Raw genomic sequence first — 25,961 nt, 5'->3', positions numbered from 1 at the left:
CCACCCTGACATGTCAACGTGAAGCAACCAAAATGGGAGAATTTTGAATTCTAGCAGGAAAGCAGAATCTTCGTGCTGGGCAGGCAGGACTCTGGGAAGCAGTGACGTGAGGGTCCCCATGGCCTCTGTCCCTGATGACCCAGTTCTGCAGTGATTTATGTGGGCTCGCAGCTGCCCTTGCTCCGACCCCAGAGGAGCTGTGTGGGAAGTTGGTGTCTCGGAGCCGCGGCGTGGCTCTGCCGAGTGTCTGGAGCCCGGGCTGTGCACACAAACTGATAAATAGGGAAAGGCCTGCTGGGCTCCAGCTGCAGCAGAGCTGGGACCGGCGCTGCAGCCCCACGGAGCCCGCGCCGCGAGAGCAGCTCCCTGCAACCACCGTGAGTATTCCATTCCCTTCTCTGCATGCTCTGAGTTAGAAATTGCTGCTCCAGCCCTACATCAGTTTGCCATGTGAAAATATTCCTTTTTTCTTCTTTTCCTCATTTTTTTCTTTCTTTTTAAACATCTGACTAAAAGAAAACAGCAAACGTGCACTTTTAAATATGATATTCTGCTGCCAAGGATTTGTTCCAACAGTTCTTCATTTGACACACAGAGTGAAGAAAAATGACTTTTAAATTCAGTTATTTATTTCCCTTCCCAAAAGTACCCAGAAAACTGAGTTTCAAACAACCTCTAATCTCTTATTTTAGAATGTATAAAAATTATGCTTTTGAAATAATTATTAATGGAATAACAACTTCAAAGGAAAATTTCAAGATAATTGCAATGCAGTCCATCAGTGAAATAAGCCAGTTCCTATTATGGTTATTATATGGAATATATGGAATATAATAACCAGGAAGGAACACATTTAATAAGAAGAAAAGTGGAATTTCTTCAAAGAGCAGCTTTGGGGAGCTTCTTGGCACATTAAAACCAGGAGGAACAGAAAAACCTTTAATAATGTGTGTAAGCTGCATACAGGATCAATAAAGTAATCCTACAAGTTCCCCTGTCAAATCATTCTGTAATTAAGCAGTGATTACTGAAATACTTGAGTGAAATTGAATAGATTAGCTGGTATCACACCTACTTGGCACTGATTATGCTCAGTTACTTTTTTTTTCAGTTTTTGGTTTAAATTTTTACAAATTAAAAAAGAAAAAATAAGCTTTGCCTTCCAGCTGCAAGCAAAGTACAGTGATTAAACCTGAGCCTGAAACGTGCTCTGGGTTCCACTACGTGACCACTAACGTGCCCCAAGGTGTGCTAAATAGATGGTGAAGACCTTCAGCTCGAGTTCCTAAAATTCCCTGTAAACAAGAAATTTCCCCATGACTCAACTGTCAAAATATTTATGATAGCAGCTAAAGCACTGTCAGTACCGACCTCTGAAAGGGCTCCCTGTAGCCCTGCTCCATGAAGGATGTTTTGTATCCCAATAAATTTGATAAGTTGATGATATGTTGTTTTATGATATGGGGTTTTATAGCAATAAAAATGATAAACCCCACATCTTTCACCATAAATAGAAATAAATAGATGTAAAGTTCAGATTCTAGTCTGGACACGTGCATTCTATTTATGGTTCTACTTTACTTTTATCAATCAATTTTTTTTTTCTTTAGTGGATCCCACTTTTGATAAATTGTCAAGTCTTTCAGCTGGGACTAAGAACTAAATTTCTGCATGAGATGGATAACCAAGCCCTTGAATCAACACATTCTGGTTTATACTGAACGTTTGCAGTTCAGAAGATTGGCCCTGACAAAACTAAGCCTGTAAAAGCACAACATTTTCAAACATGCTTAAGCCACCTTGAGTGTAGGTCACCATTCCCCTCACCTGCTCAGGACTTCACATGTGAAAATGCCCAGTAGCAGAAGAAGCAGGAACAGCGTGTGCTTTACACAGGTGACATTTTCTGTCAGCTCAGTCTGTGTGACTCAGGGCTCAAGGCTCCCACCCTAAGTGTGTTACTGCTTGGGATGCTACAAAATAAGTCATTAAAAAAGTCATCTTTTCTTCCCAGATATTTCCACTTTTTAGGCTAAAGGCCTTTATGCATCCTCTCTGGGAATGTATTTAGATTTTTGCTTCCTTTTAAAGCGCTCATGTACAAATATGTATTTATATTTGGAATACACAGAGAAGAGAAAAAGGGGCACAAAACCTTTTGCTTTGGGCTTGAGATGGCTTCAACTGCCCCAAGCATCCCAACCCGTTGCTCCATTCTTACTTCAGCTGTGTTCCAGTTACTGCTTTGGACATTACACCTGGGCATGTCTGCTGCCTTGTGTCAGGGGCTCCACCATGCTGGGCACGTGCAGAATTCTCCTGCCTGGATAAAGTCACTGAGTGTCTGTGTGGGCTGGGGAAGTGTCCCATGAGGTGTGAGGGGTTTGGGATGGCCACAGAGCCTTGGGGAGAGCAGCACATGGGTCATGGAATCCCAGGGACTGCTGCGGTTTGGAGAAGGCCTCCCTGCTGCTGCCTCGCTCACCTCACGACTCTCACAGTCACTCATAAATAATCAAAACTTGCCTGGCCTTGGAAATGAAGTTCCTTCCTTACAGATCTTATTCTCATCTTTTTTTTTGTTTTTCTTTTTTGTTTTAAAATCCCAGTGCTTTGTTTGATCAGAACAAGCTTGTCAGCACTAAATTCTCAAATGTCAGAAAATGAAACTCTTAATGCTTACACACGTCTCATTCTAAGACAGTAGAGCATTCCTCAGACAACCATCTGATTTACTATTCCCACTGTTCTAACATCCTCTTAATTCTCTTAATTTAAGATTTCAGTTTACAAAGTCTCAATCTAAGCTGGAATTTCGTAGGTGCAACTGGTTACTGTTATTAGCCATAAAAATCAGTAAGAAGGGCTGAATCCTTTCTCATACAATAACTAAGATGCTTCTAAGTTTTAGAATGTTTAAGCCAACGACCACCTTACATTTGGTACTTCATACTCCCAATATACTGCTTTTATTAGACTGGATCAGTGTAGTTTTTTTATCTACTATTCAATTATGACTTTTATTTAAAGAAACCACTGGAATTCAGAAACACGTTTCTTCAGTAAACACACATTTTTGGGAAAAAATGTAGACTTTGCCCAGGCCAAATTGATCTAACTGATAAGACCTCATGATTCAGTGACTTATTTTGCTCTCAAACAAATATTTACTAGCAGAGATAACAAACCCCCAGCATTCCAGCCTCACTGCATCCTTTCACCTTCTGCTGACAACACGAAGTGAAAGTGGTCAGCCCCAAGCTCTGTGCAGTCTGGGGGAAGGGCTGTGTGTTTTACCAGTCAGGACTTCAGATTCCCCGGGGTGATTCATTCATTGTCTCAGCTGCAGCAAGGTACAGGTATAGCACAAACCCCTTCCTTCAGGGAGGGTCTTTAAACCCAACTTGCTGTAAATTCTGCAGAGAATCCTGTTGAAGGAGTTGGATTTGCTGTATTTTCTAAATCCTTTCGTGCCTTTTTCATCTTTTCCATCCTTCCTGTCTGCTCAGGGAAAGCCTGTGAGTGGTTTTTGGGCAAATTGTCTCTTACAGCCTTCGCTCAGGGGGCATGAGGCTCAGCAAAGGTTTAACCTGTGGCCACATCCCACTCATGCAGAGGGACAAGGAGGCAAGGAAAATATTCCTACTTCCTCCTCTAATGGCTGCCCTGTTAGCTCTCAATTCTAAGCAACACCAGAGGTTTGCTGTAGGTGTGTAAACTCAAACCCAGCTAGGGCCACTGTCCATACAGACTTTTTTTAAAGAGTTTTTAAAGCACACATTTTCAGAACTTCTCTAAATTTGAATTTGTAAGTCAAATTACTGAAAAATGAGGTAAGTTTTGAACTCCAAGCATAGCAGCTCTTCCCATGTCACTGTGAGCTCTCAGTGCACTTTATTAGGAATGTCAGTGAATCCGGCCAGGAGCCCAGGCTCCTTTAATGACCAAGGGGCAGTGGAAAGCTCTTTAGAGGCAGCACATCCTATAGGAAACCAATATTTTGGTCTTCACTGAAAACTCCACACTGTTAAAGGAACACAGGAAGTGTAATTCAGGCAGTGCTTAAGCAAGGCAAAGTTGAGTTTTACTGAGTTTTACTGTACTTACATGATGAAGAACAGATATTCCACGCTGGCCTTTCCATGCTATTTTCCTTGCTTCAACTCTGCATAAAAAGTGAATGAAATAAACTCATTAAAAGCCCATCTTTGTGCACAAACAGGACAGCCCCACATACACACCAGAGCAAATGCTCCAATTCATGCCCAAAGCAAGTTTATTCTATCCAGTTAAGCTCCTTTTAACCTTCTCTGAATTAGAGAATTTACCAGTCCAATTCCCCCACTTGGTTTTGTGTAAAACTCAGAGCAAAACATTTCTAGCTATAACTTGGAAACTTTTACCCTGAAAGAATTTTACCCTGAATCTGTAATGGCAGGACACTCAAACATTTTGTAGTCTTGTTGAGGGTGTTATGTGACTTCACACAGACATCTGATTTTCTTATGGTCTGAAAACTCTGCCATATTCTGGAGTTTTCTGTCTAACCTACCCAGCAATTCCTTCCCACGGGACGTTTCCCTTCCTTTCCCCTTTCCCCAGGTTGCTGTTTAAAGGCTGGTCTCAGAGCAGAGTGGATGAAGCAGTGCAGCTGGGAGCAGAGCATGGCCAACACGTTTGTCACCGTCCCTGATGGGTACGGCCTTCCCGAGCCCCTCCAGTACTACGGTGAGTGAAGCAAGTTGTGTACTCTGGAAATGCAGCAAAATGAACTCCTGGGAGAATTTAATTTTTTTTTCCCCCTTCATTTTAATTTATCTTTAATGCACTTGAAAGCTCTCACCAAGCTCGTACTGAAAATGCATGGAAATCTATTACTGAGGGAATGTTTTTTCCTTAATTTTAATTTAGCTTTAAGGCACTTGAAAGCTCCTACTGAAAGTGTATAGAAATCTACTGCTGTGTGCTCATACAGATTTTTGAGCACCATGGGATTGTTCTGACTGAGCTTTCCATATAAACATCCCCAGTGCTGTCTCCCTTTGACCTGCATGGAGAAGACACAGGTTTTATTACAGTATTCCAGATACATTATAAATAGATAATGCCTGTTCTATATCTTATGTAACTATAATTGCAATAACTAATTTGATTCTGGAAGACTAAAGGCAGGACCCAAAGCCCACTAAAAGGAAAAAATCTGTTTTAAAAAATCTTTCCAATTTGTTTTTATAGAGATTTTAATAATCCCAAAGGAAGAATGAAACATGATGCATGTTGCACGGGCTTTCTTTGGTATAGCTGCGTGTATTTAAGGGAGGCTGGATAAAATCAAAACTCAATAGACAGAAAGGCAGGAAGAACCTTTCTTTGTAATTCTGTATCTACATTTTACTAAACTAAAATCTCTTAACTGTAAAGACGTGTAGGAAAATACTAAATAAAACAAGTGTCTGCCTTTTATTCCTCTGAAGTTCAACTTTAAGACCCCTGTCACAGTGATTTTTAGTACTCTCTGATTTCTACACAATTTTTCTCAGACCCTTGTGCAACATTTTCAAAATGATGCCTGAGATATGTATCAATAACAAACATTTTGTTCATTAAGAAATTCACTTGTAGAACATATTTGACTGTAGTGTGGACAACTAATAAAAACAACATTTATGTGTAAGATCTGAAGGCAACTGTGCCATCAGTTGGCAAGTGATATTCAATTATCTACTAACACTAATCCAGTGGCATCCACGTGATATTGCCCAAACTGTTACTGAGCCATTTTTGCTACATTTAACATTTCACTTAAGAACATTACAGGTTTAAATTTAAATAGAATGTGTCAGATTGCCCCTCTGAAAATGTGTTCCTCTAATATTCACGCTTCTAAATCTAGAAAACATTTTCAAACTTTGGAGCAGCTGATGTCGAGATATTCCCCAGGTTTTTTCACTCCACTTTCGATTTCCCCCGAAACAGATGTTTTACCGGAGCACATCAACTACCAGCTGCAGGACCCGGATTTCCAGGCTGCGCCGTACTGCCAGTACTCAGCAGTGCCAGTGCCAGTGCCCGTGCCAGCCCTGCAGCCCCAGCCTGCCCCGGGCCCCTACGGCTCCTACAGCCTGGACCCCCCGTACAGCGACGGGCCCTGCGTGGGCAGCAGCTGCGAGCTCAGCAAGGGCCCCTTCCTGCCTCCCCACGGGGAGGACGGCGGGTACCAGGGGCTCAAGAGGCCCCGGCTGAGCCACTCGGTGAGGCTGAAGGGGCAGGAGGAGCTGTGCGTGGTGTGTGGGGACAAGGCCTCGGGGTATCACTACAACGCACTGACCTGCGAGGGCTGCAAAGGTGAGCGGGGACACGGGCCCTCCGTGCAACCTTCCACGCACATTTCAGCTCCTGTTACTACACTGGCTTCTAATTGAGCTAATGAACCACCTATCTAACAAGCTCACTCCAAATTCATGTTTTTATAACGTTCTTTGAAGAAATATTTGCACAGTCTGTATTCAATACGAGGACTTTAAGCATCTCATTTTTGCATTGATGACTCGCTAGAATAGTGTCAGTGTAAGCAGGTGCTGGTTTTCTCATGAACATTTCTTAGAGATTTATTTCAGTGTTATTAATTACACTTATTATTATAATTGAATAAAAGCAAGTAGTAATTACTTACTAATCATATTTTAACTTGTTGGTATGGGAGCTGTCTCATGAGGGGCAGCTCTGATCTCTGCTCCCTGTGACCAGGCACAGGACTTGAGGGAAGGGCTGGAGCTGTGTCAGGGGTGGATTAAGGGAAAAGTTCTTCCCTCAGAGGGTGCTGGGCACTGCTCAGGCTGCCCAGGGAATGGGCACAGCCCCGAGAGCTCCAGGAGCATTTGAACACTGCTCTCAGTGATGCACAGGCTGGGATTTGGGGGTGTCTGTGCAGAGCCAGGGGAGGGACTTGGTGATCTTTGTGGGTCCCTTCCAAATCAGCATATTCTATGATTCCATGTATGGAAAATGTCAATTAATATCAGTCGGAAAGAATCAGACATAACTATGTTTTTAAAAAGCAGATTTAAAATCAAGGTAACGTTTCCATTTAAAAAACCCATTCAAACCCAGAGGACACTTTTAAATCCTTGTGAGATAAAGCTCCTTTGATTGCTCCAGCCATCACCTTGTTATAGATACATATTATAATATTGACTATTCGCAAATATTAAAATGGATTTTATATGTGTGATGTTAAAGTAACTTTGCTATAAAGATATAGTTTTTATTTCTGTTGTTAATTACACTTAGACATAGTAGTGAAATAGCTAATATAAGTATACTTGTGTTAAAATGCCTATTTGAATAAGATAACATCCAGTGAACATAAAACAGATTTGGGGGTGTCTGTGCAGAGCCAGGGGAGGGACTTGGTGATCTTTGTGGGTCCCTTCCAAATCAGCATATTCTATGATTCCATGTATGGAAAATGTCAATTAATATCAGTCGGAAAGAATCAGACATAACTATGTTTTTAAAAAGCAGATTTAAAATCAAGGTAACGTTTCCATTTAAAAAACCCATTCAAACCCAGAGGACACTTTTAAATCCTTGTGAGATAAAGCTCCTTTGATTGCTCCAGCCATCACCTTGTTATAGATACATATTATAATATTGACTATTCGCAAATATTAAAATGGATTTTATATGTGTGATGTTAAAGTAACTTTGCTATAAAGATATAGTTTTTATTTCTGTTGTTAATTACACTTAGACATAGTAGTGAAATAGCTAATATAAGTATACTTGTGTTAAAATGCCTATTTGAATAAGATAACATCCAGTGAACATAAAACAAAGACACCTGCTACAGATCTGCCAACTATCAGCACTCACCATCTGAAGACAGTGTGGACCAAGGCCCAAACTGGAAGTGATAAAGAGAAGGAGCCAAAACCACAGCCAAGAAACACACATGCTCTAAAAAAGCAGACCAAAGAGAAGGCATGTAAAATAGTTCCTGAAAAATGTAAACTAGTTTATAGATATACATAAGTCTATAAGTATGCAACAGGCTGATGTAAGAGAAAAAACATTTAAGGTGTATCCCCAAAAGTAGCAGTGTAGTCTTAACTGAGTGCCAAGATGCACCAGGCTGTAATAACCTTTGCTCTATGGTCCTTGTCTCCTACTGTCCTTTATTAAACTTTTTAAATTTTCACAAGTAAACATGTTTTTCACCAGCTGGTGCTCGTTCGCAGGCTTCTTCCGGCGCAGCATCACCAAGAACGCGGTGTACCGCTGCAAGAGCGGGGGGCACTGCGAGATGGACATGTACATGAGGAGGAAGTGCCAGGAGTGCCGCCTCAAGAAGTGCAGAGCTGTGGGAATGCTGGCAGAATGTGAGTGCTCCTTCCTGCTGGATTCTTGACTAATCACCGCAGATGAAACCTTCTCCAAAGTCAATCTCGTCCCGAGGATAATGGTCTAAGCTTCATTTGGCTGTAGGAAAATGTAGAAAAGGCTGGGGTTGTTTAGCCTGGAGAAAAGGAGACTCAGAGGCGACCTTATAACTCTCTACAGCTTCCTGAAAGGTGGCTGTGCTCAGGCTGGGCTCGTTCTCCAGGCAGCACTGACAGAGAGGTCACAGTCTCAAGCTGTGTCAAGGGAAATTTAGGTTGGATATTAGGAAAAAGTTTTTCACGCAAAGGGTGATAAAGTTCTGGAACGGCTGCTGGGGAGGTGGTGCAGTCCCCATCCCTGGTGTGTTTAACAAAGCCTGGATGTGGCACTCAGTGCCAGGGTTTAGTTGAGGTGTTGGGGCTGGGTTGGACTCAATGACGTTGAAGGTCTCTTCCAACCTTGTGATTCGGTGATTCTGTAAAAATTAACTTTGGGGATGGTGGCACCTGTAGCATCTTGGTGTATCCCCTGATCTTAAGAGAACTGTTGTTCAAAAACAGGACAAGAAAAAAAAAAAAGGAAGTACTAGCAAGATAAGCTAAATATCCCCCGACTTGTCAGGACAGCAGTGAGCAGATCAGATGAGCTTTAGGATTTGAGGGAAAAAAATTAAATAAAAATGGCATGATGGGCTTTGATAAAAAATTCTGATGCCTGTGTGTCACAGCGCCACAAGGACAAAGTTGCCTGCAGACCCTCAGGCCTTTGGTGGCTACTGAACACCAGCTCACCTGGTAAGTGACACACAGGCACATTCTCTAGGAAACATGGCTCATGACAGGTGACAGCTTCTGTGATGCAAGACTGGAGTTATCTCCAATAAAAGTGATGACCTCAGACTGTAATTAATTGAAAATGCAAGCACTGATGGTCACTTCACACCTCACAGGTTTGCTGACTGAAGTCCAGTGCAAGTCAAAGCGACTCAGGAAGAATTTCAAGCAGAAGAGCAGCTTCCTTTGCAACATAAAGCTGGAAGATGAGGGACTGAATAGTAAGCAAGTATCATCTACAACAAGATCTGGAAAAGTGGGATATTTTTCTATTTAAAATATCTCTTTTTATCACTTATTCTTACTCCAAGTCATTGTGATTTGATTGGTTTATTTTTTTAGCAGATCCCAGAGAAGATGGAACTTACTCCAGGAGAACATCAGCTTCTTGACCACATTGTAGCAGCACACCAAAAATACACAATTCCCCTTGAGGAAGCCAAGAAGTTTGTAGGTATCCAGCACCCCCAGCCTGCATTGCTCAGTCGCTGTTGTCCTGTCTCTTGGCTATATCCAGTGTGCAAATGCTCTTTTTGCAGCTACAGGAAACTGCAAGTCCTGAGGAAAGTTTCCTCCACCTGTCTGAGACAGCCGTTGTCCATGTCCAGGTGTTGGTGGATTTCACAAAAAGACTGCCAGGTGAGTTCCTTCCTTTGGGGAACATTAGAGGAACCAAATCAAACTGATGGCATGAACCAGAGAAAAATACAGGCTTTAAGAAAAGGCTTTAAACTGATTATTTGTACTTCTAACTTGCCATTTATGTGTCATGAGGACAACTTAGACGCTTTCAGTTCAAAACTTTGCTATGATTAGATTTTTTTTCCATTTCTGACATGGAGTAGAGACATTTTCTGGAAGCACATGGACCTCAAAATAACACCTTGAGGGAATTACTATCTCACCACATTCTCTAAAATCCAGTTGAGTCTTCAATTTATCATAATCACCAAAGGAAAAAACAGATGTTCCTTCAAAGGAAAAGGCAGCACAGAAGGGACTAACCAGGTGTTCTTATTCATATTTTCCTTTCATAAAGAACAAGGGAACATGCAATTAAATTCACTCTGTTTCAGTGCAGAGTTGACAAAGTAACATTTGACAGGGAGGGTGATAACTTTTCTTTGTAAAACGCACTGACAAAGGTCAATCACCATATCTAAAGCAGGTATTTGATGTAATTTAGCATCTCTGTGCGGCAGAGCTGAAGGAAGGGGTGAGCTGTCTTTTTGCTTGTGTTACACATCCTGCTTTGATCAGGTTTAACAAAAAAATCACCAAAGTTCCTCTGCTCTTGAATTACAAGTGCAGACAATGAGCTTGTCAAAAGATGAACACAATTTCTTAAAATAAAATAATGTAACAATGGAGTATCCACAGTCACTAAACAATGCAGCAAATTTATCAGGTTAGGCCTATATTTATCAGATATTAGGAAGAATGCTTTGATAACCTCTTGCTTAGTCCCAAATTTTTAATTGTATCTTCCTGTGAATCTTTTAACACTGAAAACTGCCCTCTTTTTGTTTTTTTTTTTTTTTTTATTGTCTAATCTGCAAACTAGCAAGAAAGATCCCAAGTCTTTTGCACATGCATCATTTAACTGTGGTTCCCCCTTTCCAGTAAAGATATTTATTTTAAAAAAATTAAAATTCACATCATGTTGGGGGCTTAAAGGCAGCCCCAGTCTTCCCTGATCCTGAACATGCACCTTTCTCTGCAGGGTTTGAGAGTTTAGCCAGTGAGGACCAGATTGCTCTGCTGAAAGGGTCCACAGTGGAGGCAATGTTCTTGAGATCAGCCCAAATTTACAACCAAAGAATGAGCGAGTGCCAGCCATCAACCAGTGAAAGTAGGTCTGAAATACTTGACTTGCATCATTGTGGGGTGAGTGGATGATATCAGCTGTATAATTACATATTATACATTGTGTCAAATTTAACACAAGAGACCTTAACCAATAAAAATGCAACAAAAGAACTTGGATTTTATACCTTTGTGGGTCTGGTAAAAATTCACACATTTTCAGCAATGATACAGACAAATATTTAAGATCACTTTAAGCTTGACTGGGAACTGTCATCTGCCTTGTTCCAGGTCATGTAAGACTTTCTGATCACGGGACATGTTGTCATGTTCAAAGCCTTGATAAAAACAATATTTATTCCATGGAAATGTGTCATAATAAAGAGAGGCCAACTTCTACTACTACCACAGGTAATGGAGGTCTCAGAATCTAAACATTGTGAATTTTTTGCTTTACTGGCCCTACTTTTCTTCCACTGAGCTACACTGTCCCTATGGCCACTGTTCCAGCTCCTTGCTTCTCTCCTTCCTCTCCTCTCCTTTTCCTTCTCCTCTCCCTCTCCCTTGAGCTGCTCTGGTATTACACACTGGCATTACATCCTCATGGCAGGAAGAAGTGTCTTCATGCTTGCTTATATCTCTTGAGTAATATACACATTTAAAGCTACACAGTACAACTGCCATACAGCTTTTGTTATTATTTTAGCAATTAACATTGTTTTCACAAAGTTAGTTAACTATTTCATGCAATGGGACAGCCCCAAGCCTTAAAAGATTCACAGAATCACAGAATCATGGTGAGGTTGGAAGGGATCACAGTCACCTGGTGCCACCTACCTGCTCTGGCAGGGTCATCCCAGAGCACATGGCACCGGCTCATCTCCAGATGAGCCTGGAATATCTCCAGTTAGGGAGGCTCCACACCCTTTCTGGGCAATCTGTTCCCCCACAGGAAAGTTTATCCTCATGTTCAGGTGGAACTTGCTGAGCATCAGTTCCTGCCCATTCCTCTGGTGTCATTGCCGGTCCCTGCTCTCCCTGCAGACAGGGACACCCAGGGCTGAGGGCCCCTCTCAGCTGGGGCTCCTCTCGAGGCTGAACAGCCCCAGCTCCCTCAGCCTTTCACAGAATCATGGAGCCGTTTAGCTTGGAAAAGACCTCTAAGATCACAGAGTCCAACCATTCACCATTTCCTCGTAAGAGAGATGGCCCAGTCCCCTCACGAGCTCCACAGCCTCGGCAGGACCTGCTCCCGGAGCTCCGTGTCCCTTGTCCTGGGGAGCGCAGAGCCAGACACTGCGATCCAGATGGATCCAGGAGGGTCACATCCCACCCTTCAGGCAAAGATTTGAAACTGTTTCTGCACTGAAATAACATCTTCATTATTCTGCACGGTTTTGGTTTTTTTTGTTTTTTTTTTTTTTTTTTTTTGGTTTTTTTTTTTTTTTTTGTGGTTTTGTTGTTGATGTTGTTGTTTGTTTGTTTATATTTTGGCTTGGTTTGGGTTTTTTTAACCAAAAAATGTTGGGGTTTTTTCCATTTTCAAGGCATAACTGAGGAGTTCATCACCGCCCTGTTCTACTTCTACAGAACCATGGGGGAACTCAAAGTGACCGAGACCGAATACGCTCTGCTCGTAGCAACAACAGTGTTCTTTTCAGGTAAGCTGGGAAGGTGACAACAACGAGCTGTCACTTGCCCCGGGGAAGCTCCCATTTGTCCCCTCAGGGGCGGCGGCGCCGCCCGGACCCGGAGGGGACATCCCGCTCACCGCTCACTCCGTGCCGCCGCTCTCCCGCAGACCGCCCGCTGCTGAGGGACAAGCGCCATGTGGAGGAGCTGCAGGAGCCGCTGCTGGGGATCCTGTACAAGCACTCGAAGCTGCAGCACCCGCGGGACCCGCAGCGCTTCGCGCGGCTGCTGGGGCGCCTCACGGAGCTGCGCTCGCTCCGCCACGCCCACGCGGGGGCGCTGCGCGCGCGGGACCCGCGCCTGGCCGCGCCGCTGCGCGACCTCTGGGACCTCCACTAGGCGGAGCCAACGCCTCCGGCCCGCGCGCCCCTTCCCGCCTCGGGTGCGCGCCGTCCTTTCCCGCCCTTTTCGCGCTCCCTCAGCGGCCGCCGTGAGGTGCCGGTGTCGGTGTGGCTGCCGGTGTCGCTGCCGGTGTAGGTGGTGGCGGCGATGTCGCTGTCGGTACAAGTGTTAGTGTTGGTACCAGTGCCGGTGCTGGCATCGGTTTGGGTGCCACGCTCAGTGCCGGTGACAGTGCTGGTGTCGGTGTTGGTGCCGGTGTTGCTGTTGGTGTAGGTGGTGGCGGTGATGTCGGTGTCAGTACAAGTGTTGGTGTTGGTACCAGTGCCGGTATCGGTTTGGGTGCAGTGCTCAGTGCCGGTGTCAGTGCTGGTGCTGATGTTGCTGCCAGGGCCGGTGCTGGTTGTCGCTGCTGATGTCGGTGTCGGTGTTGGTACCAGTGCTGGTGCCGGTGCTGGTATCAGTACCAGTGGCGATGTCAGTGCCGGTATCAAGTGCTGGTGTCACCACTTTTCTCCGGACCCACCAAGAAAAAGCCTGTTCAAACTGCTCGTGCAGCCATGCCTGAGCACCAGGCAGGGCCCGTGGCCAAAGCCCGGTGAGCCCTCGGGCCAAGGGGCTGTGTCAGGTCAGCGGTGCCACCGGCCGCCCCGGCTTGGCTGCAGTGGGGACGGGGACACCGACAGGGACACGGGGACACTGCTGGGAGCCCCCGGGCAGAGTCCTGACCCGAGCACACACATCCTGGCCTGTCCTGGCAGTGTTCAAGGCCAGGTTGGACCGGACTTGGAGCAAGCTGGGATAATGGAAAGTGTCTATGTCCATGGCAGGGGTGGCACTGGATGAGCTTCAAGGTCCCTTCCAACCCAACCCATTCCATGGTTCTGTGTGTGTGTGAAATTCGCTGAAGTCATTTCTCTGCAGACTGCCAAGACTGGTGCTGGAAGGAACACCTTTGACTTTATTTCAAAGACTTCTGCTGTTATTCTCTGTCAAGACTGAAGGAAATTATCTTCTCAATCATCTGCTCTGTGTTGTAACTGCACATCACCGATGATAAATCCACATTTGATGTGGTGGATCCACAGTGAGCAGTGGCCCGCTTGGATGCTTGCACTGGCTTTGAAGTCCTGCTTACACCAGACCAAATGTGCCGTGAAAACGTTCTGTCACCACACTGAGTTATGTGAAATAAACAAATTATTGTTTCATGTTGAGGTTCCTTACGGAATATGTTTAGATTCAAATGTGATATTCTAACAGGAGATGAGTTACACTATTTATCCTATTTTTTTGTGACTTGAAAACCTTGTAAAATGGCATTTTCATACTAAAACATAGTCAGATGTGTTTTAAACACCACAGTCAGTGGTGTTTAAAACTACCCATGGAAGTAAAGAAAAAAATAAATATCAACTACTGGACTTTAAAGAAATCATTTTGCTTTGTGAATCCTTTGGCATGCACCTGTGCACAGACAGACAGCAGCTGATGAGTTCTCCTCACCAAAACCTTCCCTCTGGCCACAGCCTATAAAGCAAACTGCAAAACACCAGTGGTTTGAAAAGCCATTGTGAAGTATGAAGCAAGCGAGTTCCAAAGCCATTACCAATTCTGGTAATTTCAAAAATCACAGGCAGTTGATTAATTAAAAATCGTATTTTCACATTAGCTGTATTTTTTTTTCTGGATTTTATAATCCTATACAAATCTACCCATAGAAAAATAACTCTTAAGTTTGTGCAGTGTTTTAACAAATGCCCAGGTAACAATTGTAATTTGTCGTTCAGTTCCTGTACTGTGGCAAAATCACTGATTCAGGTAAAACTAAAATAAATTTTACCTTACACATTCTTTAACATTTTTAAATATTGTCGAGTTTTAATATTCATGAGTAGTCTAACAGTTTAGTAGCTGTAAATGTTAAATATAGTTTCACTGTTAGTTATTTTTTTAAATATGTTGACCAAAATCACTTCATAGTCCAGATACAGTGCTGGTGTAACAGGCACGTTTTACTGTTAAATTGTAAAGGTCATTACGTTGTTAATCCTCAGGCCCACGAAGTTTGTGCATTCCTGTGACATATATTATGGGGGTTTTCTCTCTTTTTAGGAGCACTACTTTGAGATTTCAAGGAAACCTGTAGTCACTTCACAGAGAAGTCCAGCAAATATAAATGCTCTTCAATTCTGCTTTTAATGCTGTTGGAATTTGTGTTTTGATTTTGGAGAACTTTCCCAAGACTTGATCAATATTTGGCTAGGACCAACCACCTTATTTCACTTGAATGTCTGCTTATCAGACACAGGCACAAATGAAAGTAGAATCTGTCCTTTCTCCTTCATTATTCTCATAATGAATAATATCATATTATTCTCATTCTGTTACATTTCAGCTCTGACCATACAGAGTGATGAAAAAGATTATTTAACACGAGACATCAAGGCTCAGCTGCAGGACTCACAAAATCAGTTTGCTGACTTAATCAAAATTAAGAGTTCACTTTGCTATAGTAAAAAGTATTTGCTTACAGAGGTATAGAAAACAGGATCATGATGACTTTACTCTGTTACTAGTCAGCAGGAGAATTTTGGGGCTTTGCAGGCTCTATTTTTGTCTGGAACAGACAAAATGTTGTGGGATCAGAACTGGCAGGGGAGCTTTTAGGACAACTCAAGCAGTGAGAACTTTTGAAGATTACGTGAGGAAAAGATATTACTTGAGTTTTGCACACTTACAGTTAGGTTCCACTGAGGAAATTTACTTTTCAGAACCTGATTTTCAATATTTTAAGTAATTTATACTAAAAATATTTATAGAATATAATGCAAGTACGTTTGATCTTTGTTAAAAATCTATAAATATATGTAATACTACATTTTTTAGTAAACATCCTATTTTTCTTAAATATAAAGTTGAATTGAAAATCCAGTTCAGAAAAGACAAATCCTGAGCATTTACCTCTTCTATTCTGTCACACCTGGGGCAGAGTTTTACCTTTAGCATTATTGCGATGCTGGGCTGGTACTGTTCATCCTTGACAATACTGCAGGAGGTTCTGGATTGTCTTTGCTGCTGATTTGTTGTTTTTTTTTTGTTTAGCTTTGCCCTCAGCACAGTGATTGTGTATCTCAGACTAACAGAAATATCCAGCACTTTCCAAAGAAATGAAACCAAATCCAAAGGGCTCTATTGTCTGAGCCAAACAGCAAATAGGATTATGAAGTATTTTCAGACCATAAATGGAGATTGCTGGCATATGATATGCAACAAAGAGATTTGCTGTTTTAATCTGTGGTTGATAGGAAATGCTGCAGCTAATCCTAGGAAAGAAAGAGAAGAGCAGACTGTGAATCTATAAATTTGAGAGATGAGAACTGTGTTTTGGGCTGTTACAGAGACTGGCAATAGGCAGATTAGCTTTAAAAATTCAGCAGACACAGGCTGTTTAAATGCAAAACCTGGCAAAACCACTTGTTTCTATGGCAGCATATGAAGATCTTATTTCCTTTTATCAGTGGAGGGCTGCAACTGGATAGAGTTGGAAATAATTCCTCTACCAGAATACTCATCTTTCAGAATCTGATTGGTTTTGTCTGTTTTTCAGCAGCAGAGCTTCAAATTATTGGTTGTTTGCAAGTGTGGACATGTTTTTACTTTACTACCTACAGTTGCATATTTCGTGGAAATAAGAGTGGTCCTGCTCTGTAAGTAACCTGCTCATGAGATCACAAAGTTTTCTTTGTGTTGTACCACTACCAGGGGCAGAGTGAGTAGGAATAATGTCTGATAACTTCTCATTGTTCCTCCTTTTGTTTTTGGCACTGGTCAGTGACAGAGAATCCTATTAAATTACTGTTACATATGAGCTTCTGGTATGCACTGAATTTCTGTAGCCTATTACAGAGACTCCTGGGGAATGAACCCAAGGTTTTTATAATTACTAAATTCTATTTACAGATATCACTTGAAGCACTTCCTGTAGAACATCAGCACACCATCATTCACTTAATGAAAGAGTAAAATCACTGATGTCAGGGAATGGATTGGTTTGGTTAACAGAAAGGTTAAAGATAAATAATTAACAGTGTAACTGGCTGTTCCAGAACAGGGCTGCAAAGCTGGGCTATAAAAGCACATTAAAAATTTCTATCACTGAGTCTCTGCAGGTCAGCAGGAGGGCAACCAAAGAAACAGATCCATAAGCACCAGACTGGGGATGATGGATTTTAGGAAACTGTATGGGAGAAGCCTCAGGCACTCACAAATTGTGACACTGGACTTTGTTGTCCTACCACAGTCTTTTTTCTTGCTGCTCCCCGTAGCTCGTGGGATCTCACTCCCATCAGAGAGGTCAGCAGTGAATGTTCCATGGTCACAGCCATAAGGACAATCCAGGAGGTTTTTTACCAGCTTGACAGTTTGTGCAAATGACTGAAGATACCTGAATGCCACCCTTTTGATGGGCAGGATGATGGTGCCAGCAAGGGGAAAGCAGCAGCCAGGAGCTTCTGTGACCATCAGCATGGGGCTGAGCTGATAAGCAGCACTCACATTGGTCCCAGGCTCCACTCAGTCATTTATTGCCCTTCCAGATAAATGAATTTTCATTCTTAATACCTGGTCAGGTATTTCCCTAGTGCACTGCAGAGTGTTCAGAGGCTGGGTAAAAACATTGCAGTGAATAAAGGCACCACTGAGATGAAAGCAACGGCTCCAGTGGCTGATAACTGCCAGCATTCAGGATCCCCACAGCGGGATGACAGCTCTGATCCTTCCTGACAGGGGGGCTCTGCACACATGGAACCAAAGACATTGCATCTGTGCAATTTTCTTAACAACCAAATTTGTAATCACTGCAAACAATGAAATTGGGTTTGTGTGGCATGACCTATTTTATGTAACGTCAGTAATTACGTGTTCATCCGTTAATTCTTTATTGCTCAAATCCTGTATCAATTTTCTGTTATTTTACCTGGCTGGTGGAGAGTTACCTGGGTCAACACTTTTTCCATAAATATTGCCATTACATTAACACTTTCTTTTAATGTTTTGAAATTTCCTCAGTATTCCAGTCTCCTTGTAATGAGCATTAGCTAGCTAAGTATTTATTCCTTATATGATTTATTTAATAATTTTTGTTGCAGATCTGTGTGTGATTGTTTAGTCACTATGTTTTCAAAGGCACTACTTGCTGAAGTCTTTGCACTTACTCTGCATCAACAGCTTGTCTTCATCTTGTTATGTTCCCTGACTTTATTATTGGCCTCTGGCCTCCAGAAGTTTATTTCCTACTCTTCAGTTTCCTGTGCAAGTTTTCTGCATTTTCTCACCTCTAACAGATATTGTTGTTGGTTTTCCTCTAATTTTGTTGCTATAGTTTTTATTGTTGCACTCTCTTTTTCATCTTTATTATGACTTTCAAGCCTTGTTACAATTTGCTATTGATGTTTGCAGACATGTCCCTAAATCTTGTTAAGGCAAATTCTTAAACGTTTTTTTTTTTTTTTTACCCTAACTTCTCCCTCCACCTCACACCCAGTTTTCTCAGCTCAGAGAAACTGGCACTTTGAGGGAGCAAAGAGTACATGTCCTCACACTCTGACCTGTTCTCTGCCCATGCTCTTACAGGGGGTGTTGAGACACTTTAAACCTGGCTGTGGCTGTGGTGGTCTCCAGGGTGCACAAATGCAGCTCCAACTGCCTAAAGCTGTGAATCTTTAGAGGAAAGAATCAGCTGTGCATGCAAGAGCCACGTGATATTTTTGGTTTAAGAATTCTGGGTATTAATTCTTACTTTGAGCATTTATTTGTCCTCTCCATGTTTTAGTTTATGTATTTTTTCAGGTTCTTTTTGTCCTTTGAAATACTCTCTGTATTTCCCAAGAACAAACATTCTTTTCTGTGGTTAAAGCTTCAAACGACCAAGCCCATACACGTTTATGTTGTGTGTGTGTGTGTACAGTGTATATATACACATTTACATTGTCTGTGTGGGGTTGTGTGGTGTATACTGAGAGAACCTGAGTGTTTGTATTCCAAATATATCAGAAAAATACAGAGTTAATAACATACTGCAGTAGTAGCAAAGTGAATGTTACTCTCCTGTTGCTAAGTGAGATGGACAGATGTTACAAAGAGTACAATTAAGACTCTGCTGATGTCCCTAAGCCAGAAAGAGGTTTAAACAGAATTAAATTATATTTAATTCCTGAGAAATTATAGGGTAGAAATTGACCCAGAATTAAAGACTCCATGAAAACAGAAAGCATTTGGCTAGTCTTAATTGAACAAGACCTCTATTATATTATCCTAAAAATGCCTGAAAAATTAGCCCAAGACACAGACCTGCGTGCAGCAGTCTGAAACCACAGGAAAAGGAGACACTATTGTGCAGGAATTAGCTGAACACCAATTGGGACCAACTGGATCACTCCTCCAACAGCTCAAAGTAACCATATTTACCACCCCAAACTCATGTTTTCCATGTTTCTGATGGCTATGTAAATCAGGAATGTGGCTGACCTGCATAAGACATCCATCAGATCAGATTCCAAATGGGAGTGAGGTGATGGCCAGGAAGGGCACGTGTTCCCAGAGCTGCAGGCAGGGAGCTCAGGGAGGGGCTGACACAGAATCGTGGCTTTGTCAACCTCTTCTCCCTCTTGCTCCCCCAAATGTGAGTGCTTTCCCTCATCTGGGGACAATTGTTTCATTGGTATTGATGCAATATTTTGTTTCTCACTGTGCTCTGAGGAGTGGTTTTGTAAGTTTTTTCCCTGTCAATCAGTGTTCAGTGAATTGCTTGTTGCTTCAATATTTGCTGAGCAGGTTCCAGGCCAGCCAATTTCTGAGTGTGCTTTGCTTGAGCAGGTAAGTCAGGCTGTGCCTGAGCAGGCTGAGAGCAGTGGCTTTGATTTCAGATTTGTTGCTTCATGGGCACTGCACAGACTCAGAGAACCCCAGAATGGTTTGGGTTGGAAGGAACATTAAAGCTCATCCCATCCCACCCCCTGCCATGGGCAGGGACACCTTTACTTTCCCAGGCTGCTCCAGCCTGGAGCACTTCCAGGTCCCCTGGGCACCCTGTGCCAGCATGTCCCAGCTGTGCCTGGTAAGGAGCAAGCAGAATGAACCAGACCTCGTTAAACCTTAGCAAAACACAGGTGTAAAACTCATCAGCTGTGATCCTGGAGGACTCCATATCCACGCCAGCCTTCCTGCCATGGTCTCGCTGTCCTATGGAGCAATTAAATTAATCAATAATAACAACTTTTTAAAAGCACTGGTTAGTTTAACAGCCTCAAGACAGAATGACTGTTAATATAATTAGATTTTCAGCTCCAGTTTCCAGGTTAGGATATTATGGACACGTTTGTTCCTATCACATTTGCTTTGTGGTTCAGTATGAATTTTCAATAGATGACTTTGTGATAAGAAAGCAGCAGTTCACATGCAATTATATAAACAGTAAGATCAGCCTGGAATTAGCCTGGAGAGTATAAAGCACACACAGAGCTTGTGCTGGGTCACTGCCTCTCCCAGCTCAAGGCAGAATCAGGTTCCTGTAATAGGGAAGAATTCTACTGACAAGAGGTTGGTCTTTCCAGGCTGGTGTTGCAGCTACAGGGTAAACCAGCCTGAGTAATGGATGGCTTTGCTATGGGAAATTGGCAGCTGGAAGAGACTAGAGGGTGATGTCCAGATGTTGGTAGACACTGTCATTTAAAGTTTATCATTTAGAGGCTCTAGAGTAGTTCCTGAAATTGTCTTGGGAGCTAATCAAGGCTTTGTTCTCAGGATCCACCCCGCGGTCTGAGAATGAGGTCAGCACAACAGACAGATAAAGCAGGATTCATTGAGTTGAACTCTTTGCTGATGTTCTTTATTGTAATTTGCTTGAATCTATTATTTATTTCTTGGCCGTGTTCCCATCTATCATGCCTCTAAGCCGCTGGAAATTGAAAAATCCAGTTTTATGCCTGATATGCACACCCTTGTCTTTTTGTCTCTAGCATTTTATAAGATGCTTCTTTAGAAAATTGTTTTAAAGCAGTGAGATTATTTTATTATCTCTGCTTAATTCTAGAGCTTATGTTCTCTTACATGTCACACTTTCAAATCTTTCAGCTCCTCTTATTTGCTCTGTCTCAGGATTTTATCACTCACTAGTGAGAAATTCCATGTAATACGCTTTAGTGGGGGGAAAGTGAATTTGTTCTATGTTGTTAATGGCCTCTTTGCCTTTGTTCTCTGTTTAATGGTGAGTATTATTTCAATAAGGACTGAGATTGGAAAGCAATTGTCAGGCTGTAGCTAGAAATGTTGATTATTCCAAGTCTGTGACTGTCCTGGCTGTTCCTGTCTCATGCCAGGACATGGCTGGAAGGCACATCCCATTTTACCTGTGGTTTGCTCTGTTTGTTTGTTCTTCCCCATCCAGCATGAGTCCCTTCTTTGTGATGTCTCTCCTCTTTGGCCTGATTTTTGGACAAACAGCATCACTCTGTGCTCCTGCTGAGTACACAATCCACGTGGAGAAGCGGGAATGTGCCTATTGCCTGGCCATCAACACCACCATCTGCGCTGGATTCTGCATGACTCGGGTACGAGATGTTTCTGTAACAGCCACCACTGCAAACCAGGGCTCTGTTCTCCCATAAAATAGTGTGCAAATGAGCAAATTGTAGTAGAGTTTATCACAGGCAGAAAAACTGCACTGTCACCATGTTTTCAAGTTAGCTTTTTGAAAACGTGGGGATGAAAAATGCCAAGCCTCTGGGACACTGGTTGATAAGACCAGTGGCACAACAGAGACCGTCTGTGGGCAGTTTGTAAGGGCAGGATGGAACAGGTAAGGAGCAGATTACATTGGGTAACTCTTAATTAATGTAAATAACTTAATTAATGTAAATAACTTCTGCTCCCACTGCTGCTATCCCAGCTGGATGTGGGGACAGCTCTGCAGCAGCCATACCACTCCACACAACTTCACTGTTCAACACAGCATTCTGAGTTCCAGCTTGGGCAGCAGGGAGCCAGAAGAGATCACAAAGCACAGGACACACTCTGAGCCACGTGGATTAGTCAAACCAGAAAAACAAGGGGAATGTGCCTGTGTGGGGAGGGAGCCCCAGTCACAATTAGACAATACAGTCACACTCATGTACATGAGCATACTGAAATGCTCAGTACTACCAAAGCTGGGCTCAGGTATGAGTTTTGGTCTCTGCACCTCACAGGACATTTCTGACACACGTGTGCCTCAGTGAAACAACAAATTTCTCTTCTCTTTGCAGGACAGCAATGGCAAGAAGCTGCTCCTCAAGAGTGCTCTGTCCCAGAACGTGTGCACGTACAAAGAGATGCTGTACCGGACAGCGCTGATCCCGGGCTGCCCTCACCACACCATCCCCTACTACTCCTACCCCGTGGCTGTGAGCTGCAAGTGTGGCAAGTGCAACACTGACTACAGTGACTGTGTCCGTGAGAGGGTCAGGACAAACTACTGCACTAAGCCACAGAAGCTCTGTAACCTGTAAAGCTTTCAGTGGGATGTGGGTGAAATGTACTGCTCTGCTCACACCTCAACAGAAATAAAACTGTTTCATATTTGGTTTGCAAACTGCTGTGCACAAAGATTTGTTCTGAAGGTGTATCGTTAGTTGCTTCAATTAATTGGGTGTTCTGAGACAGGCAGAAAAGAATGATGATAAAAGCTGTATGTTTGTATTGGGAACTCACATGAATTTACTTTGGAGAAGGAGGAGACAGGACTGTGTGGATGTATCAGCCTTTGCTCACAAATCCCAGATATTTTCTGAAGAGATACTCAGAGATTTGTTATACTGACATATTAGAGAATTTGATATTGATTTATTTCAGAGTTCACCTATTTCACTTGATATATTTCAGAGTTTTAAAAGAGGCCATACACTCTCTTGGTATTGAACTTTTAAAATAGATTTTGACACATACTTACAGCCTTCAAATTAGCAGCAGTATTTTTCCATCTATGTATTATTAATTTAGATACTGTAGATCTGTGTCCTCCCCACTGTTGTCCAGACCTGTGTTTACTGGGAATGCTTCTCTACATTAATGTCTCTACATGAATGGCATAACCCCCCCTTCCCTGCAGAAATACAGTTTGAACTACACCTGTCTCTGTGAGCACTGAGGAATCACTGCAGCTTCAACGCTGGCTGCTCTGTTCTCACAAGGGGAGTGTGCTGCCATCAAATGGAAAGCAAAACTCAAAAAATCCCATTTTTCCCCACAGGTGAACAACCTCCCTGGGAGTGGAAGGAGAGCTGAGCTGTGTGCTGAACATGCACAGGTGAGAGTGCAGTGCCAGGAATAAAGAAAAGTAATGCATGTAATTAATGTAAACTAACAACTGTTTCCTTTCCACTGAGATTGTAGCTCCCAAGAAATTACAGATTTTCCATGCACACATTGCTTGAAATAGTAAAGGAACCAGAATTCACAGGATACAAATATGAAATGTAACATTCTTAGAAAAATCCTGCCTGCAGGATTGCAGTTTTCATGACTGTTCCTAGAATCTGATTCTCTGTTCCAAACACCTTTGTTTTATTTAATCTGCAGCAAAACCTGTGAGAAAGCCCAAGGGAAACTGCTGGTGCCTCCCTGGAGCAGGGATTCGGACTGGATGAGCTCCAGAGGTTCCTTCCAACCTCAACCAACCCATGGCAGTTTGAATATGTGTCACGGATTCTAAACAAGGTATGAACTGCAATTATCATGTGCATTATCTGGTGATAAAGAAATACCTTCACAGGCAAGGTTTGAAAATTTAAATACTCCAAAAACAAGTTTGAAATTTACAGAAAATCCAGAGCATCTGCAGGAGCAGCCCTGCTTCTGTACAAAAGGATCCCTTACACCTGTGGTTTAAACAACCCAGTTATAGCTAATATTGTACAAGACTATTTCTAAATCTCTTCGGAGCAGAGGTTAGTTACAATTACGTTACAAATGCTGTCTGGTGGTGAGAGTGTGATATTCCCAGCCCCTTCTGTGTATCACACAGACGAGCTGTGGTCTCCCAAGCTCTGCAAGGAAGAGCTGCAACATGAACTGCTGCTCTCTTGTTGGTGAAGAGCACAGGAATGGTAGAAAACCTTGGGAAATAGGAAATAGGTATTTATTGAACAAAGCAGCCCTTATGGTATCTGGTAAATGCCAAAGAAACAAAGTGTTCAGCTTTAAGATAAGCCAGAGCTTTCTCAAGGTGTCTGGACTGTTAAAAATGTTATTTAGCACAGGAAAGTATAATTCTGTTTACTATTAAGCAGCACTTGTACTTAGCAAAACAAAAAGAGGGTACTTGTCCTATTCACAGTATCAGCAGCACCGCTAAGTTATTGTAATGTCCCTTATGGCCTGACAGATTTGTCTTCAGTACAAACAAAAACCAAGTCTACTTTTATAGTTAATGCTTATGGAAAATCATTGAGAGAAAAATAACTAATGTGCCTTCTTTTACACTTCAGAAAAACCCAAAGTGAGACGTTTGCATTGTGGTAACGTGTCTATTTAACCATACGTTTCCATGCCCTCCGAGGACTGTGTTAAGCAGTTTTCGTGCTCAAGTTTAAGACCCCCAGGCCCAGTGATAAATCCCTGTTCAGGTGATGATTCCTTCCAGACATGTGTTTGTTACCTTCCATTTATCCCAAGACGGTTTCCACATAACTCAGCCATGGATTTGCAGGCAATCCAAACACCCTCACCTTGTGTCCGTCCCTCAGCCCGGGTGGGGAGGGCACAGCGCGGGCTGGGGGGGCCCGGGGCTGGAGCCGCGGCTGCTCCCGGCGCTCCGCGCCCGCGGCAGGGGCTCAGAGAGGCACAAACCCGGACGCGTTCACATGTGGAGCACGGAGAAGGACAAGGAGAAGCAGGGGAAGGAGAAGCAACAGAAGGAGAAGCAGAAGCAGCCCGCGCTACCCCCGGTGGAAGGAGCGGCCCGCGCTCCGCACCCGCGGGGCTGCGGCGGCACCCCCGGCCCCCAGGGGGCGCTGTGGCGAGGGCTCTGAGGGGCGGCGCCGCCTGTACCGGCCCTGTGCCCGCCGGGGCCGCCGCCGCCGCTCCCCGGTGTGTAAAGCGGCGTGGGCAGCACTCGAGGGGGGGATTCTGCCCCTGTGCCCTGCTCAGGTGAGACCCTCACCTGCAGAGCCGCCTCCAGCCCTGCGCGCCCAGCACAGGAAGGAGCAGGAGCCAGTCCAGAGGACGTACCAGGATGATTAGAGGGATGGAGCAGCTCTGTTGGGAAATTGGAATTGTCCAACCTGGAGGAGAGAATCTTCGGGGTGACCTTACTGAGGCCTTCCAGCACCAGAAGGGAGACTACAAGGGGGAATGGCTTCGCACAGACAGTAGGTTTAGACTGGATATTAGGAAGAAATTGTTCCCTGTGAGGGTGCTGAGGCCCTGGCACAGGGTGCCCAGAGCAGCTGTCGCTGCCCCTGGATCCCTGGAAGTGTCCAAGGCCAGTTGGACATTGGGGCTTGAAGCGGCCTGGGACAATGGGAAGAGCTTTAGGGGGTTCCTTCCCGCCCAAACCATTCTGGGATTGTGGCACCGCCCCGCCCGCAGTGCGAGCAGCCAATGGGGGGCGAGCACCGCCCGCTGTGGGCGGGGCCTCGCCGGCACGCGGGTCCCTGAGGGGAATTCCGGCGGTGCCGGGTTTGGATCCCGGCGGGTCCTGAGCCGGATCGTGATCCCAGTCCCGGTCCCGATCCCAGTCCCGGTCCCGGTCCCGGTCCCGATCCCAGTCCTGCTCCGTCAGCTGGAGCCCACCCGGTGCCCTGGATGCAGCAGGGGAGGCGGAGGCAGCCCCGCGGTGCCCTCAGGGCCTGGGGGGGCTCTGGCCGCGCGGAT

General features: G+C 43.7%; 2 protein-coding genes across 2 annotated transcripts; both read left to right on the top strand.

Annotated features, from left to right (window-relative positions):
• The first annotated feature begins 329 nt into the window (after nucleotides 1–329).
• On the top strand, nucleotides 330–13,099 carry LOC121349777 (bile acid receptor-like). Its single transcript, XM_041460520.1, has 11 exons — nucleotides 330–377; nucleotides 4,603–4,728; nucleotides 5,977–6,345; nucleotides 8,241–8,381; nucleotides 9,332–9,471; nucleotides 9,558–9,665; nucleotides 9,755–9,854; nucleotides 10,939–11,067; nucleotides 11,313–11,432; nucleotides 12,569–12,682; nucleotides 12,823–13,099. The coding sequence occupies exons 2-11, from the start codon at nucleotides 4,638–4,640 to the stop codon at nucleotides 13,050–13,052; spliced, it is 1,542 nt and encodes a 513-aa protein (XP_041316454.1). The 5' UTR covers nucleotides 330–377; nucleotides 4,603–4,637; the 3' UTR covers nucleotides 13,053–13,099.
• Nucleotides 13,100–20,562: 7,463 nt separating this feature from the next.
• On the top strand, nucleotides 20,563–22,680 carry TSHB (thyroid stimulating hormone subunit beta). Its single transcript, XM_041460522.1, has 3 exons — nucleotides 20,563–20,651; nucleotides 21,499–21,661; nucleotides 22,355–22,680. The coding sequence occupies exons 2-3, from the start codon at nucleotides 21,500–21,502 to the stop codon at nucleotides 22,595–22,597; spliced, it is 405 nt and encodes a 134-aa protein (XP_041316456.1). The 5' UTR covers nucleotides 20,563–20,651; nucleotide 21,499; the 3' UTR covers nucleotides 22,598–22,680.
• The last annotated feature ends 3,281 nt before the right edge of the window (nucleotides 22,681–25,961 follow it).

Source organism: Pyrgilauda ruficollis, unplaced genomic scaffold, assembly GCF_017590135.1.
Source record: "Pyrgilauda ruficollis isolate IOZ18807 unplaced genomic scaffold, ASM1759013v1 scaffold144, whole genome shotgun sequence".
Taxonomy (NCBI): Eukaryota; Metazoa; Chordata; class Aves; order Passeriformes; family Passeridae; genus Pyrgilauda; species Pyrgilauda ruficollis.
Note: the sequence above shows the minus strand (reverse complement) of the source record. Positions and strands in the feature narration are given on the sequence as shown.

Excerpts from the sequence above, each read along its gene's own strand:
- LOC121349777 (XM_041460520.1), top strand. The coding sequence starts at position 4,638 with ATGAAGCAGTGCAGCTGGGAGCAGAGCATGGCCAACACGTTTGTCACC. Across the intron at positions 8,382-9,331 it reads TGTGGGAATGCTGGCAGAAT|GTTTGCTGACTGAAGTCCAG; the intron begins GTGAGTGCTCCT and ends CACACCTCACAG. Across the intron at positions 11,068-11,312 it reads CCAGCCATCAACCAGTGAAA|GTCATGTAAGACTTTCTGAT; the intron begins GTAGGTCTGAAA and ends GCCTTGTTCCAG.
- TSHB (XM_041460522.1), top strand. The coding sequence starts at position 21,500 with ATGAGTCCCTTCTTTGTGATGTCTCTCCTCTTTGGCCTGATTTTTGGA. Across the intron at positions 21,662-22,354 it reads CTGGATTCTGCATGACTCGG|GACAGCAATGGCAAGAAGCT; the intron begins GTACGAGATGTT and ends TTCTCTTTGCAG.